This window comes from Sander lucioperca, chromosome 18 (assembly GCF_008315115.2).
Source record: "Sander lucioperca isolate FBNREF2018 chromosome 18, SLUC_FBN_1.2, whole genome shotgun sequence".
Lineage (NCBI taxonomy): Eukaryota > Metazoa > Chordata > Actinopteri > Perciformes > Percidae > Sander > Sander lucioperca.
The window spans coordinates 14,298,217-14,312,547 of NC_050190.1; the positions used below are offsets into that span (position 1 = coordinate 14,298,217).

A 14,331-nucleotide genomic window follows, 5' to 3' on the forward strand; every position below is an offset into this window, starting at 1 on the left:
TGAAGAGGGATTTTCTGAGTTTCAGAACAGGAAACAAAGCACAACACAAACTACAGAAAGAATGCTGTGACTATATTAGAGAACTTGAAACAGCTCAGATAGAGTTCAGCTTCAGAGAGTAGTGTTTTTCAGGAGAAAACCTCCCATGTTGTATTGTTGTGCCAGCATTGCTGTTTTTACTACAAATCACATGGTAAAAGGGGCTCCTGAAAGAAACAAAAACAGTTGTAAGCATGTACAGGAATGAGGACAAGCTGAACAGACCTGCCTATGGATTGAGATCTGTTTTGAGCAGGGCCAAGCCCTCACGCATTCCTGCCTGCTTCTCAGATTTCTGTCCACAGGAGGGACAACAGCAAAAAACCTCTGCGGTTTTTGTATGTGGAATTATTTTCCACCGCTGCCCACATAGGCTCTGCATGGGGCATGGGCCTGTAACTCTGTTTGGTGTTTTGATTCTTCTCAGAGGCTGAGTTCTGTAATCTGTTCCAGGGAGAGTGTGCAGGCCAAGCACAGAGACGGTGTAGCAACTGGCAGACATGTCGAGACAATACTGAGCATGTCATCACTGTGTGGCAGCGAGGTAGCCTGCGGCAGCACATCGTCGTCATCATCATCATCATCATCATCAGAATTCCAGATTTCATTATGGAAAGTTTTTTTTTTTCCTTAAAGTGCCCATATTATGAAAAAATCACTTTTTCTGGGATTTGGGGTGTTCTTTTGTGTCTCTGGTGCTTCCACACACATACAAACTTTGAAAAAAATCCATCCATGCTGTTTAGAGTGAGATACGGTTTCTGAATGTGTCCTGCCTTCAGTCTCTGGGTGAGCTGTTCAAAATCGGCACGGCTTGTGACGTCACAAGCCGAAACGAGCAGGCTAACCGCAACCATTAGCTCGTAGCGTTAGCATGCTAATGCTAGCATGCTAACGCTAGCATGCTACCTCGTTCTCAGTAGCAAAGCACTGCTACAACACACACAAGTTCACCATAATCTACAAAAGAACTACTTACATGTGCGCCCTCATTTAGAAGTCTCCCAGCTAATCCTGCCTTGTAACTGACCGAAGTTGTAGAAACAGCCTTTCTTTTACTGTCTATGGAGCTAGCTAGCTGACATGATCTACATCTGAGCTACTGGGCATGTGCAGTGCAATCAAAGATAGTACAGAAGAAGAAGAAGAAAAGAGGTCTGACTCTGTAGCTAAAACAGAGACCAGCTGAAAAGAGGATCTGCAGCAGTGAGAGAGAGCACTGCAGTACAACAAAAATATGGTGTTTTTTGAAAATTAAACCATGTAAACCTATTCTGGTACAACCTTAAAATACAATTATGAACCTGAAAATGAGCATAATATGGCTGCTTTAAGTTATTCTTAAGTGGTCGTTTGTCAAACTTTTAATTTTTTCTTCTCCCATCTTCTAATCTCTAGGCCATGTCGTGCTATTTTCAGCACGTATGAGGTTTGATGGGAGCAGAAAAGGGGAATTACACACTGTCTGATCTCTGCATGACTGTGGGTTTTGGTTTGGTGTTGAGAGTTGAGAGTTGGAAGCAGCATGACAGAACCCAGTCACAGAAAGGTTGCTTTAGTTCATGAGTGTATAAGTATTGTAACAGACCACCAAATGGAGACACAACTGTCAATCAGCTAAGGTCCAGATCAGAGTCAATTTGCACCTGTCCCCCACTACTAAACTCCCTCAGTGGAGGTGACCACTACAGAATCTCGGGCATAGATAATTACAGTGTCCGAAAAATTCCCCAAACTTTGTGGCAGGTGGGGTGAAAAGGAGGGGAATTTTCCTTTGTCTGCACGCATTTACTCTGTGACAGTTCGCTGAAAAGGGATTACATCATCACTATTGTAGCTTCCAAGCCCTCTGCTTTCCTCCATTGGCTGGTATACAGTGGACCGTCCGATCCAGACAAAGACAGAGCATTCCAACAGTTTAGCAAGCAGGAAACGCGGACCCATAGTCACACCTCATTACAATCAAACTCATCAACCCCCTCAGTCACCAGCGAAAAAGACAATCACACTAATCACTAAATCACACATAATGCTGGAGGCCATATTACCATCAAGTCATTTGACATCTGACTACAGGCTGACTAATACCAGCCAGACATATCACTCATGATAAAACTAAAGGAGCTTCCTTTTTTTCAAAAATAAAAAAGTGATATATTTCAAACTATGACTGAAGGTTGTGTCAAAACTCATGAATACATGACTCATTTTGGTGTCTGGCATAGAATTAAACAGGCATGAAGGAATTGGCCTTGGAGCTGACATTGGCCACATTGGTGCACCAGATCATCCAGGGCCATATCTGAAGGTCTGTTTAGTTTGTAGCCTTGTCTGTCATCAGTAACAGGCAGCTAGAGCTGACGGGGGCACGGGCTTAACAGCAGCATGTAACCAAGAAGCAGCACATTACTGTGAAAAGAGTGTGGTCAAAAACCTACTTTATACATTAAAACCATTAAACCAGTTAAGAATAATGCACTTTGAACTTGAGAATTAATCATAACAATAATGCCATTATTCATTATAAAATGTAAACAGTTAATTTAAGCATTTCATCATGATGGCCACTTAGCATAATTGCAGCCCACACATTCCAGAGTGGCAAATTATAAAGCTGCACAATGCTCCTCTTGTCGTTGTCTTTTATCTTTGCTCGAGCTATTCCCTTCGAGCCAATGCACAAGAGACAATAGAAACATGAGCTCAACTTAGCAACAGGAAGCATCCCTCTGTGCACATTAAAAACACTCTACGACAAATGAAGCACAATAACAATTGTTATGATTGTGAGTGAGAAGTATGATGCAAAAAGTGAAAATAGAAACACTGTCCTTCAGTCATATACCAGGGGGAGGACTATTTATGCTGATAAGAAACGTGAGAAGCAATGGCTTTTTTCTGAAGGAACTTTTAGAGTTTACATGCAGATGAAAATATATCATATGAGCCTTGTGCTACTATGGCTGCAAAGTCTCCTTAAATGAGATGTTTTAAGGCCCACGCAGTAATGTCTTATCCTTGAATGGTATTTTTGTCAGCAGCATAAAACACAGAGTCGTTGGCCCATTGTGGCAGATTAAAACAGAGCATGCATGCTTTCCTCAACAGCGATATAAAGCTGCTGCCTTTGCATTAGAGGAATTCTCTATAAGAAATCCCATCAGAGAAGCAAGAAGCATTCCAGTGTGAATAATAGCTACAATTTAAATGGGACAAAGCTGATATTAGACTCACTAGTAAAAATTGCAGTGCAGTGTATGATCAGTCATGCCCACCGCAGGTCAGCTAAGCCTATCAAGAATGCTAAAAATCCTTGATCCTTGCCAAAAGCTAAACTCCAAAGCTTCCTTTTTTGCACCTGACTCATGCAAAATTATCCACCTCTAACAAGCCACTGGAGCAGGCGCTGTGATTCAGTTCGAGGGGAGCCCAATGATTTTCTATGTCCTACCTGTCTATGGTCCTACCTGCATAGTTGTGACTGGTTTGTTAAAGCTGATATTTTGTAAATATGCTGGTTTTGGACACAATACTGCATTGAACTTTGAAAGGTTGGCACTCTTTGCTGGTTGTTACTATTTAAACAAACCTCTGTTTGCCTTGTTGCCCCGCATTGCCAAATCTTCCCCATTCTATCATGTAGCCCTGATCTGTATTCTATATCTAATTTAAAACAGTCTCTATGCCCACAGTGGACATACAATGCTGGATTTGTGTATTCTGCACATTATGCATAAATACATTTAGCAAAGGTGGGTCTGATTGGGTTATATCTGAACAAAATGCCATGGCGGACCATGACAAGTAGATACCCTGTGGTACAGAATTTAACATGGTAGGCTATATTGATTAAGATGAACCACATTCACGATGCAATCATCTTGACCTAATCTGTTCAACAACATGATGAACCAGGCAATGCTGCAAACAAATCAGAGCTCCCAGGCCAGATGTGGCACAAGGAGATCACCTGCATGAAACACGGGGTACACCATACTGATTATCGGGTGGTGACAGTTACACAAGGAGATATTGGCTATGTAGTGTGCACGATACCACCTGTAAATCGTCTCCCCAAAGCAGTGCTAAGAATGCCCTTGACATACACAACGACGCCGCGGGTATATGCTATATTTTAACAGCCTCAGTGATAGTCGGGTAGAAACGTTTCTTACCGAGTCCATTTCGTCTACCACCAACCCCATTAGTTAAAATAAAAGCACTGGCACTGACTGCGCACTGGCTCCACACTGCACCTTGACACAGCACAAAGATGTGCTTTGTCGTTCACGGACAGCCGACAGATGTTGTGTGTATCGTTAGGCACCTTGTACCACGAACAACACCCCGCACACGACTGGCACCACGTTCCCGGCTCACCTTTTCTCCTTTCTGCCTCAAGCTTTTGGATGTCACACACTACGAAGCGGGTTTTCCTCCTTTTGTTTCAACTCGTAACAAGGTCCTGTAAAGTCCGAAACACAAACTGCGTAGCGCTCTTTCTTACCTTCTCGGGAAACGTGTTTGCTCCGGTTTAAACCGAAAATGCCCGGTGTCGTCCTCAGAAAGGCAACTTTGAAGTTTGATAGAAAGTTACGGGTTTGCCTCGCTGCGCTATGCAGCTGCTGGAGGGGATGAGATCATTCAGGCAGTCTCCCCTCTCTCTCTCCCTCTCTCTCTCTCTCTCTCTCTCTCTCTCTCTCTCTCTCTCTCTCTCTCTCTCTCTCTCTCTCTCTCTCTCTCTCTCTCACTCTCCCCCGGAGTCTCGCGAGAAAGCTTCGTGGGGAAAGCAAACGTTTCCGTGGCAACAGTGCTCACCTGTAGTGGGTAGACGAAGGGGAGGGAAAACGAAGAGCTCTCACTCTGCGTTAAAAACATAGGTTGTAAACTGCAAGCTAATGCAGCTAAGTTTTTACTCCAAACCTGTAATTACATCCTTTTCTTTGTAGGTCCAGTTACACACCTTTTTATGTTTTACTATGTTTAAGTTTGGTCAAATTTCTACTGACAATAATTAGCCTAAATGTAACCACACACATCCTCCAGTGCAATACACATTTAACCCAGCAACCTTTGACCTACTATTGCAAATCTCCTGTTAAAAACATGTCATGTTTGTTGAAAAAATTGGGAGAACAGTCAAAGCAGTTTCTAAAGCTGTCTTAAGATGAACTTTTACAGTGCCATGCAGTGCCTATTGTAAAGAATAGTGTGCTTATTTCTATTATTTACATGATTGCTGCAGTTACATGCAGGGTTATTTGGAGCAATACACATGCAAATTTATGCAAGTATTTTCAAGAGATGAAGTTAGAATTTGACGAGTTTTATTCTATTATTTTAATTATTCATTATTTGGTGAGAATTTCATTGAGTGATTCTCACATCACTCAAACATAAACGATCTTTGGTGGTATTTTTCTGCAAACTGTGTGCAGAGGGTGGAGGAGAGGTCCCTGGTATTCTTCCTCCAATATTTGCTGCTTCTAATAGGCAACATTGCTTACCTGACTGTCAGCCACATACCAGCAGGCCTGTGGGAAATACATTAATCAAATGTTCTCATGTATCACAACAATACAACTATTTAAATGTGATATGCAAAGACAGTGATACAGGCTGTCTACAAACGGAAATAAAACTGTCCGGTGACTGAGTGTTTCACTGTTGTCCCCGCAGCGACCTGACTAAGACATTAGGGCACTGCCCGGCCTGTAGCTCTGACATCATCAGCTGATGTCGATGTGAGCGGATGTGCAGAAAAGCCACTGCTAATCTGCAGACCTTGCAAACAATGCACTGTGCATAGAAAATTAAACATTAGACAGTGGCAGTGCGATGCTCTCCTATATGCATGAATTAGGACTTGTCTTTAAATGCCACTGCGGTAGTAAATCATTCCTGCAGCTGTAGGCTACTGGTGTCAGCATGTCATAGTTGGAAATTTAGATCCTGTGAATTGGTTGGAAAAAGATCTCAACAAATAAAGAACGAATCAGCAGGCTAGAGGATGCATAATGCAGAGGAATGGCCTGTGAGCGTTTTAATGTGCAATGACAACATGTATCCTAATTCCACATCCTTCCCACTGTATTTTAAGCATCATTACTATGCCTACACAGAGCTGTTTCAGAAATTACATCTATTTTTGTCAACCTTTTTTTTTTCTTTTTTTTTTTATCAGAGGCACACATCTTTATAGCAGGTGCCTCACTGGTCCAATTAAAAGAAGATGCAGTGAGAGAGAATATTGGTTTTTAGGGTTTTATTCCAGTGCAAATATTTTCTGAGTGTGTGTGTGATGAATGTTAATTCATAAAAGCATGAACACAAGAAGTTATCTTTTTGTATGATCAAATCTGTAGCACCATCTGCTGGCCAGGCTAGCGTAGGACAAGAGACAAAAGGACATGCATAAGAAAATACCTGGCTTTAGAAGTGATCATTTCTATGACGTATACCCACATTTGTACTGTAAAATAAATTTTTTACATAGATTGAATTTATTCCTCCACTACTCTTAAGCACTTATAAGGCCTCAGATAATATTCCCTTAGCTTTTAAGAATACCACCCTCATTTAATAAGGCTTAAAAGTGTGGAGGACAGCATATCAGCTTTGACTGTGATGTATGAGAAGTCATTAAGAGGTGGAGGCTATTCTTAGGTCTTGGTTAATCTTAACAGTCTTTGAATGTCAGGCTCTATGTCAATGGTGGGAAACATTTTGCTGTATCTTTTAAAGGGCTCTCCCTCTGGCCCGATGAGGAATTTCTCAAAGTTCCAAGAGATGTCTGTCCTGCTGATGGGACTCCAAACCAGAAATTTGGGGTCCTGCATGAGGGAGGTGGGGTCATCATCAGGATAGGGGAGCTTGTCTTTAAGATAGGCAAAGACTGGATGTGTGTTTGTCCCGTTGACAACACACTTCTCAAAGACGGTAAAGCTGGGCTGAAAGCCGCCGCCTGGACGTACATGCTGCAGGGAATTCAAGATCTCACCATTGCTGCAGTTCTCCTGCAAAACACAAGTGTTTATTTTCATATTGTGAAAATAATAACATCAATCAAGCTGATTACACTGTAGCAAACAAAACCACCTGCTATCAGAGTGTCAGCAGATACTTAAAATCTAATAGTATCAAAGCTGAAGTATCAGCTGCTGTTTTCACACTATGCGATCGTGCTGTTCTTTTGAACTACTTTATAAATATAATGGGCGTTATTCTCACTGGATAAAACAAACATGGTTCATTTTCAAACGTAAATATATATTTATATATGATATACTCAGAAAGATGAAATTTGCTTTAAACATCTGGAATTCAGGTGTAGCTCCAAATATGGAAAACATGTTTTTTATCATATATCCAGAGGAAGCACTTAAATGGGTGAAGGTTTGTATAAACAGGTGAATTGATACATTTCACATGACTAATAAACCATCATCGGCATACATGTATGAGATTTTAGGCTTATATCAAGAGCAGATATTGCAGGGTCATAACAAATTGCCTGAGGAAACCATGCTGCTCAACTCACCTGATAGCCGAACTGGTTACAGGGAAAACCCAGGACCACCAGCCGATGAGGGTACTTGCTCTGAAGCTGGTTGAGCTCACTGAAGTCCCGGGTGGTGGTGCCTCAGAGCGAGGCCACATTCTCTATCAGGACCACCCGTCCCCGAAATACGTTGAAATCCACCGAGTCTCCCTCCAGCGTGGTGGCTCTCAGGTCGTAGAAGGTCTTGGCGATGAACGTCATCTCGACTCCTGTGATTCCTCACTGGAGGCAGACGGGATACCAACGTGTGACTGCATCCAACTGCTTGGTCACCTGACTCACTGCCTTTCGTGGGTGTCAAATGGCTCTGCAAGAAACTGATCCGCACCTGACATACAATACTCTTTTACAAGTTTCAGATGGAGCAGATTGATGTAACTGATTGTGACACCACACAAGTACATGAAGTAGGTTTTGCGTGATTCACAATGTGCTATCCTATTTTGGATAAGCTTAGAAAAGGGTTTACATTTAGAATTTCTCTGAACTTAAAGGTGCTGTCATTGGAATTCTTTTAAAATGTGAGTCGTATCTTGAGTATGTACTGTATTTGACATGGTCAAATGGTATTATGGGATGTATTCGGCACTGTATGTATCAGTTTTCTCAGTCATCAAAGATTTAACGTGCACACGCAGCAGGTGATGAAAAATAAATGAACCCATCTTAACTCCCCAAGGACCTAACTTTACTCTCAATCCAAAATTTTGTGACTCAGCAAGGCTCAGATATCCAATTAATTTGTTTTAAATATAGGCAATTGGAATTTATTAACTTATACATAGCAAGATTTTTTGCAACATCCTTGAGTTTCAAACATAACATTAACATGACATATCCGTGGCACCTCAGCAGACCCTGCAAACATATACTAAGCAGCAGTAGCACTGCTTAAATGCATAACATACAGTAGGCAATGACAGTCACGTTCATAAAACAAATACATATACATTCAGGATGGTAAACAAACATGCACTGCATTCAGAAAGGTCATTGAACATGGCAAAACACTGTCTCCCTAGAAGAAATACGCCCATCGTGTAAAAGAATCCACCCTGGTTTGAGTTTCGAGAAGTAAATAATTCAACTCTGTCCTCTGGCTGCCTTGTCGTAGCACATATACTCAACTTAATAAACTGATTTCTTTGATATGGATCCACACGTCACCAATCAATTTGTAGATGTATATAGTGCATTTCACCGTGGAAAATGTAAAGAGAGTGTGCATTGATAGTTTTGCTGGAGCAAATGGAGCTACCTTCATGCACTGTATGCTACTCTTCACTGGCTACAGGGTTCAGCGATCATGCAACAGAATGGGCCCTCTGCTAGTTGCTGCTGCTAACTGCATCTACCACTGCACTGACATACAAAAAGGAAAACCAATGGAGCACCCTCCTGGCCAACAGGTCACAGTATCTATGAAGAAAGCGGAGGAGGGCTGAGTCAAGTCACAGTGGGGAACAAATGTCTTTAGCTACAGTATGAGCCATGGTACTGTGATGGCCCTCTTTCTAACAGATGCAGGTCTTCTGAGCGTTGTTGTCGATGCCTTCGCTGTCCTCTTCTTCCAAAACGGCCTTCTCCAGATAATCATCCAGGGATCCCAACAAGTTGTCCATGTCTCTCTTGTGAGCTTGCAGCACCAGTTCTGTCACACGAGTGAAGGACTGAAGGAAGGAGGAAGTGAAAAATAAATATGCAAGGTAATAAATAAGAATTTAGCAGGTAAGTTCCCTGCAGTATGTGTGCACATTTCTAATGTGACACACAGTTTCTTTGGAGATGCACCCTGTGTCCTACCTCACAGATGTTCATGCTGTTGAAGGCGCTGGTCTCAAAGAACTCCATCCCATAGGTTTCTGCTAGCTGCATTGTCCAGGTGGATATGGTTATAAATAAGTACAACAAATAGTATGGTATTTTAATAGCCGTGATCAGTTTTCTCCACAAGTAAATGAACACAGGGTTTAGGAGACTGGATGTAAGTTGTTATTAACTGGCCTATCAATTTGTTTTTAATTAATTATTCATACAATTGAGCTGATGTGCTGGGTCCACTTTGGAAAAATGTTTAAGAAAAACTCACATTCTGTGTAAGCAAAGTAAGTGGTCATGAAAACTCCATTAATACAGTATTTCTGTACCATAGTTTGTGAAATAATTGCCAAACTAATAAAGAAAACTGTTAGATTTAACTGTGTATCCTTTAGAAACGTCTGCTTACCATTTAATCCTGGTCACCTTATATCACTCAATGTAAAGTGGAAAAACTTGAAACAATGACTACTGGGTACTTTAGGATATTTGTGTATATCTACAACATCACTTGTGAAGTTATATTATTATGTTATTAAGTAAGTTACATGTAAAAAAAAAAAAATACTATTTAAAAAAACTAATAAAACCCATAAAATAAGGTTGAATCAAACCTTGTTTCCTTGGTCCTTTGTCACCTGCCTCTTGAGCTCCTCATCACACTTGTTTCCTACCAAGATCCTTTGCACCTTGTCTTGGGCATACTGCAAAACACAACAACACAAAAAACAAAAGTCAAGACAGACAGCAAAGAGATAAGGGACTTCATCATCTTGTCACTCACACTAAGCCACTGGGTGTGCAGCAAGCCTCAGCGGTGCACTGAGAGTTGGTACAAATACTGGGTCACTGTGAAGGCCAAGGGAGTGAAATGAGAGTGCTTATTGCCTTACTTCATCCACATCACTGGCCCACTTCACTAGGTGCTGAAAGGACGACTTGCTTGTGATGTCGTATACAAAGATGATACCCTGGACAAGAATCAACGAAGAAGTATTAAAGAATGAATGCTACAGTAACCCATGAAGGTAACTTGTTATTTATATGGAGGGATCACCTGTGCACGCCTGTAGTACTGTTTGGTGATGGTGTGATAACGTTCCTGACCTGCCGTATCCCTGCACAGACGACCAAACCCAGCAGAAGATCACACAATATGCACGTCAGCATACTGTGAATGCAATTATCATACATAACTTACCATATCTGTACTCGCACCCTGATTCCATCTAGTTCTAGTGTTTTCATTTTAAAATCTACTCCTGCCAAAAAAAAAAGAAAGAAGAAAATTACATTTAATTCCACAGAAAAGCAGAGTCAACAACACATAACAGAAGCAATTTGTGATGCAACTGCAAACACCTTAACAAGGTCAAAGTGGAATCACTTATGCAACTGTGACAAATTGATGCAAAAATCCTGCTTTGTGCTATTTTCCATGGGCTATTGTGTGTTTGTAAGCACTTAATGAGTGTTGGTCAGAGACACTATTATCCCTAATGAATAGTATCTCAAGCACTGCATAGTGTCAGCTTTTAAATCACTGTGTCTCCACAAGGGGGTTGCAACCGATGTGAGCTGCAGCTGTGTGTTTTTACTGCTGGGTAACAGGACGAGAGAGTTAAGAAATGTGACAGAATAGCACCAGCTGCCAACCTGTTTATCTTCTTAAATCAATTTTAGTTTAGTTTGTATGCTGAGCCCACTCTAAAAACTCATTTTCATTTTTCATGCTACATACTGTGTACATTAGATGCTTAATATGTATATGCTGTAGTACTGTGCTAAATATACTATGTGGTATATTATTATTATTTTTTTCTTCTTTTTTTAAAGATTTTTTTTTGGGCTTTTCCGCCTTTAATGGATAGGACAGCTAGGTGAGAAAGGGGAGAGAGAGGGGGAAAACATGCAGCAAATTGTCACAGGTCGGACTCGAACCCTGGACCTCTGCGTCGAGGCATAAACCTCTCAGTATATGTGCGCCTGCTCTACCCACTGAGCCAACCCGGCCACTGGTATATTATTTTCAATAATGATTCATCTGATTATTTTCCTGATTAAAAAACATGTCAGAAAACAGTGAAAAATACCAATCAAACTTTTGTAAAGCCAACATCCCTTCAAATCGCTTATTTTGTCTGACTAACCCAGTTGGCTGGCAGAATTTCTGTTTGAGACGTTACATTCAAAAGTGTTTGATTTGAATGTTAAGACTTTAGTGAATCAGAAAATGTGCCTTCTAATCTACATCCCAGTAAAATTATATAAACATTCTAATCGTGTTCCGTTAGTCACTGTCGATGAGATAAGATAAGACCAATATTTGGCTTAAGGAGAGACTAGTTGAAATTCAAATGTATTTAATACAATACTAAAGAATAAATCACTATTTTATGGTGTGTTAATTTATGGTGTGTTTCACCTTTAAAACATGGATTCTTGTGGACCACAAAGCCTTTTTAATACCTTACCACTGACACAAGCTTCCATATTAATACTGTCCCATTCTCGCTTCCCTTGTGTTTTTTTATTTAATATATGCAAAGCTGTGCGTTCCTTCTTGTTGCCACAGCTCTCTGAACTGACACTGTGTTTATGAGAAATGGGGATGCAGATCTGGAGGGAACCTGTCTGATGTAACCAATAATCACAACATCAGGGATCTTAAAGCAATGAGAATGTACTTACCATGCACGTTCTCAAATAACTGGGTTTAATCCCATGTAAAGCTCTCCAGCTTGCAGTACACAAACCTGTTAATCTGAATTCACTCTACACTACAGCACTTTCTCTTACAGTCACAACTAACTATATAGCCTACAATTAAAGTGTTTGTGACTGGTTTTCTTTGCTTTACTCTTAGTGTAAAACTGCCACACCATTTTTCTTACAAGTCATTAGTTTATCAAACAGTCAGGAAAAGAGGCAGCAGTGATATGAAGCACTAATGTGCACATCAGTCTACAAGTACCATTTTCTGAATAATAAACAGGATAAAAACACTTTGAGGGCAGAGAAAACAATGTTGTTGACATTCCTTTCCATTGTTATTGTGACAGTTAACATCTTTTTCAGACCTCTCCTACATCCTTTATTAACTAAAGGATGAATGAGAGGTATGTCCCTATCTTTCTTTAGAGACATATCTTTGTTTGAAAATGTAATATTTTAGGATCAGTGTAGCTTTCTTAAGACATTTTCAGTCAGTTTCAGGGCAGTTAAGACCTGAGGCACTTTACTAGTAATCCTACTAGCCAAGTAGGCCAGCTTAGACATTTTGAACAAAAGTGAAAATTAGGGTCAACTGTATTAGAAAGTTTAGTTAAAAAAGTTGCCATCTCGACATTAATTCTGTAAAAAGTATTCACCGATGTTTATCCGGTTCAATCTGCGGCTAACATGAAGCCATAGGACTTTTGAAACAGGCGTCACTGAAAACTTGTTGGATGGCTTACCGATGGTGGAAATATGTGAAGGATCAAATTCACTTTCTGTGAACCTTCGCAACACGCACGTCTTTCCGACCCCCGAGTCTCCGAGCATGAGCAACCTGAACAAAAAGTCGTACTGTTTAGCCATGACCAAAAACTAAAATGTAGAAGAAAACATGACTCTTCCAAGTAGCTTTGGCTCACTGCAGTGTGCTGCCTCCAGGGCCCCTCGGACAATCGTACTTCTATTCTCGGGATTTGTAAATTAAGTCATTTAGAACTCGTACCATTTTACAAAGCTTTCTAGAAATATTCCTAGAAATATAGCAGGCTATTTTGTGTTTCGGTTCGAGTTTAGCGTGCATTTAAACCACACAATGTGAGAAATGCATCACCTTTGCTTTATGTTTTGCTCTGGCCTTAGCTAGTAGGCTAATTTCTCCTATCTTTACACTGCGTAAAAAATACATTTGAACTTTACGTTCCGGTAATTCCAACGTATCGCTGGGACTTTACACCCTAATTTAAGAGAATTTACACACAGCTGGAGCCAGCTGATGCGACAGGCTGCTGTGTTCTAAAACATTACCTACTGCCCCAGAAGGCAGCATACAACCTGCATCCTTGAAGAGGCTGCTTCTTTCTGTGGGAGCGTAAACTGGGACAATTACATTGGGCTGATCCCAAAATCATTTTTTTAAAACAAACTAGTAGGCCTACGGCGCCCGTTGAAAATGTGCCTGTTTGGAAGGGGACGATTGCTTGGCCTGTGGTATTGCTGGTTGTAGTATTCTCCAAAAACAAATTGTAACCCAAAATGACTTACAGAAGGACCCCCAAACACCTTAATATAGCCTACTACTGACTTACAGAGTAGGCTAGCTACTTCTACATCAGAGGAAGACATGATTTTACATGTTCTCTGTCAGGTAGCCTACCTTGTGTCAGAACATTCTGACACCAAACGTAATGTTAGTGGAGAATGTTAATGGCAATTTATTTATTTTTTATTTAATCTTAGATTTTAATTAAAAATATAATCTTAAAATGTGTAGACTAAAACTGCATAATCAGGATTTAATGTGTAAAGTCCCTCGACTCTTCTTGATTTAATGCAATGCCCCATTGGAGGATATGACGTCTGTGTCCTCAATAGTAGCCTTAATACCTGCAGCCGTCTCCTGATGCTCCCACTCTCTGCCTATTATCTGAAACGGAGTGAGAAAAACCACCAACGAAATCAGAATTCTCTTTCTTTGTACCCCTGCCACCACAATTCAAATATATAAATCTAAAAAAATTGAATATCCTACAATAGTTCACTAAATTATCACTCTTGATTGCTTTGATTCTATTAGCAGTTTCTAAAATGTAATCAAACATCTGATTATTTCATTAACTGGGATTGAAAATGAGTTCCCTCAGCTGTTTCCCTCCAACCCCAAACACGTAAAGAAAGTAGTCATTTAGGAAGCTTAA

The 14,331-nt window shown here is 40.6% G+C and overlaps 3 protein-coding genes across 10 annotated transcripts in view; all 3 read right to left on the reverse strand.

The window, feature by feature from the left end:
- LOC116035872 (signal-induced proliferation-associated 1-like protein 1) overlaps positions 1–4,721 on the reverse strand; it is a 42,148-nt gene extending 37,427 nt beyond the window's left edge. For 4 of the 5 annotated variants that reach the window (XR_004101472.2, XM_035995000.1, XM_031279228.2 and 1 more), the window contains exon 1: positions 4,547–4,721. The gene's annotated coding sequence lies outside the window, so the exon portion shown is untranslated. Of the gene's footprint in view, positions 1–4,419 lie in introns of all 5 variants that reach the window. The other variant, XM_031279227.2, reaches the window with a different exon arrangement.
- A 1,568-nt stretch (positions 4,722–6,289) lies between these two features.
- gpx2 (glutathione peroxidase 2) lies at positions 6,290–7,882 on the reverse strand. Its single transcript, XM_031279238.2, has 2 exons — positions 7,580–7,882; positions 6,290–7,055 (listed from the first exon to the last, which is right to left on the reverse strand). The coding sequence occupies exons 1-2, from the start codon at positions 7,799–7,801 to the stop codon at positions 6,702–6,704; spliced, it is 576 nt and encodes a 191-aa protein (XP_031135098.1). The 5' UTR covers positions 7,802–7,882; the 3' UTR covers positions 6,290–6,701.
- A 458-nt stretch (positions 7,883–8,340) lies between these two features.
- Positions 8,341–13,560, reverse strand: LOC116035874 (ras-related protein Rab-15-like). Of its 4 annotated transcripts, none has more exons than XM_031279237.2 (8): positions 13,442–13,560; positions 12,877–12,971; positions 10,620–10,680; positions 10,476–10,536; positions 10,312–10,389; positions 10,033–10,122; positions 9,404–9,469; positions 8,341–9,270 (listed from the first exon to the last, which is right to left on the reverse strand). In XM_031279237.2, exons 1-8 carry the CDS (start codon positions 13,543–13,545, stop codon positions 9,115–9,117), a joined length of 711 nt encoding a protein of 236 aa, XP_031135097.2. In that variant the 5' UTR covers positions 13,546–13,560; the 3' UTR covers positions 8,341–9,114. The 4 variants fall into 4 exon arrangements, with proteins under 4 accessions (XP_031135097.2, XP_031135096.1, XP_035850781.1 ...); XM_031279236.2 differs by lacking the exon at positions 13,442–13,560 and adding an exon at positions 13,057–13,137; XM_035994888.1 differs by lacking the exon at positions 12,877–12,971 and having other exon boundaries at positions 13,442–13,493.
- Positions 13,561–14,331: the final 771 nt, after the last annotated feature.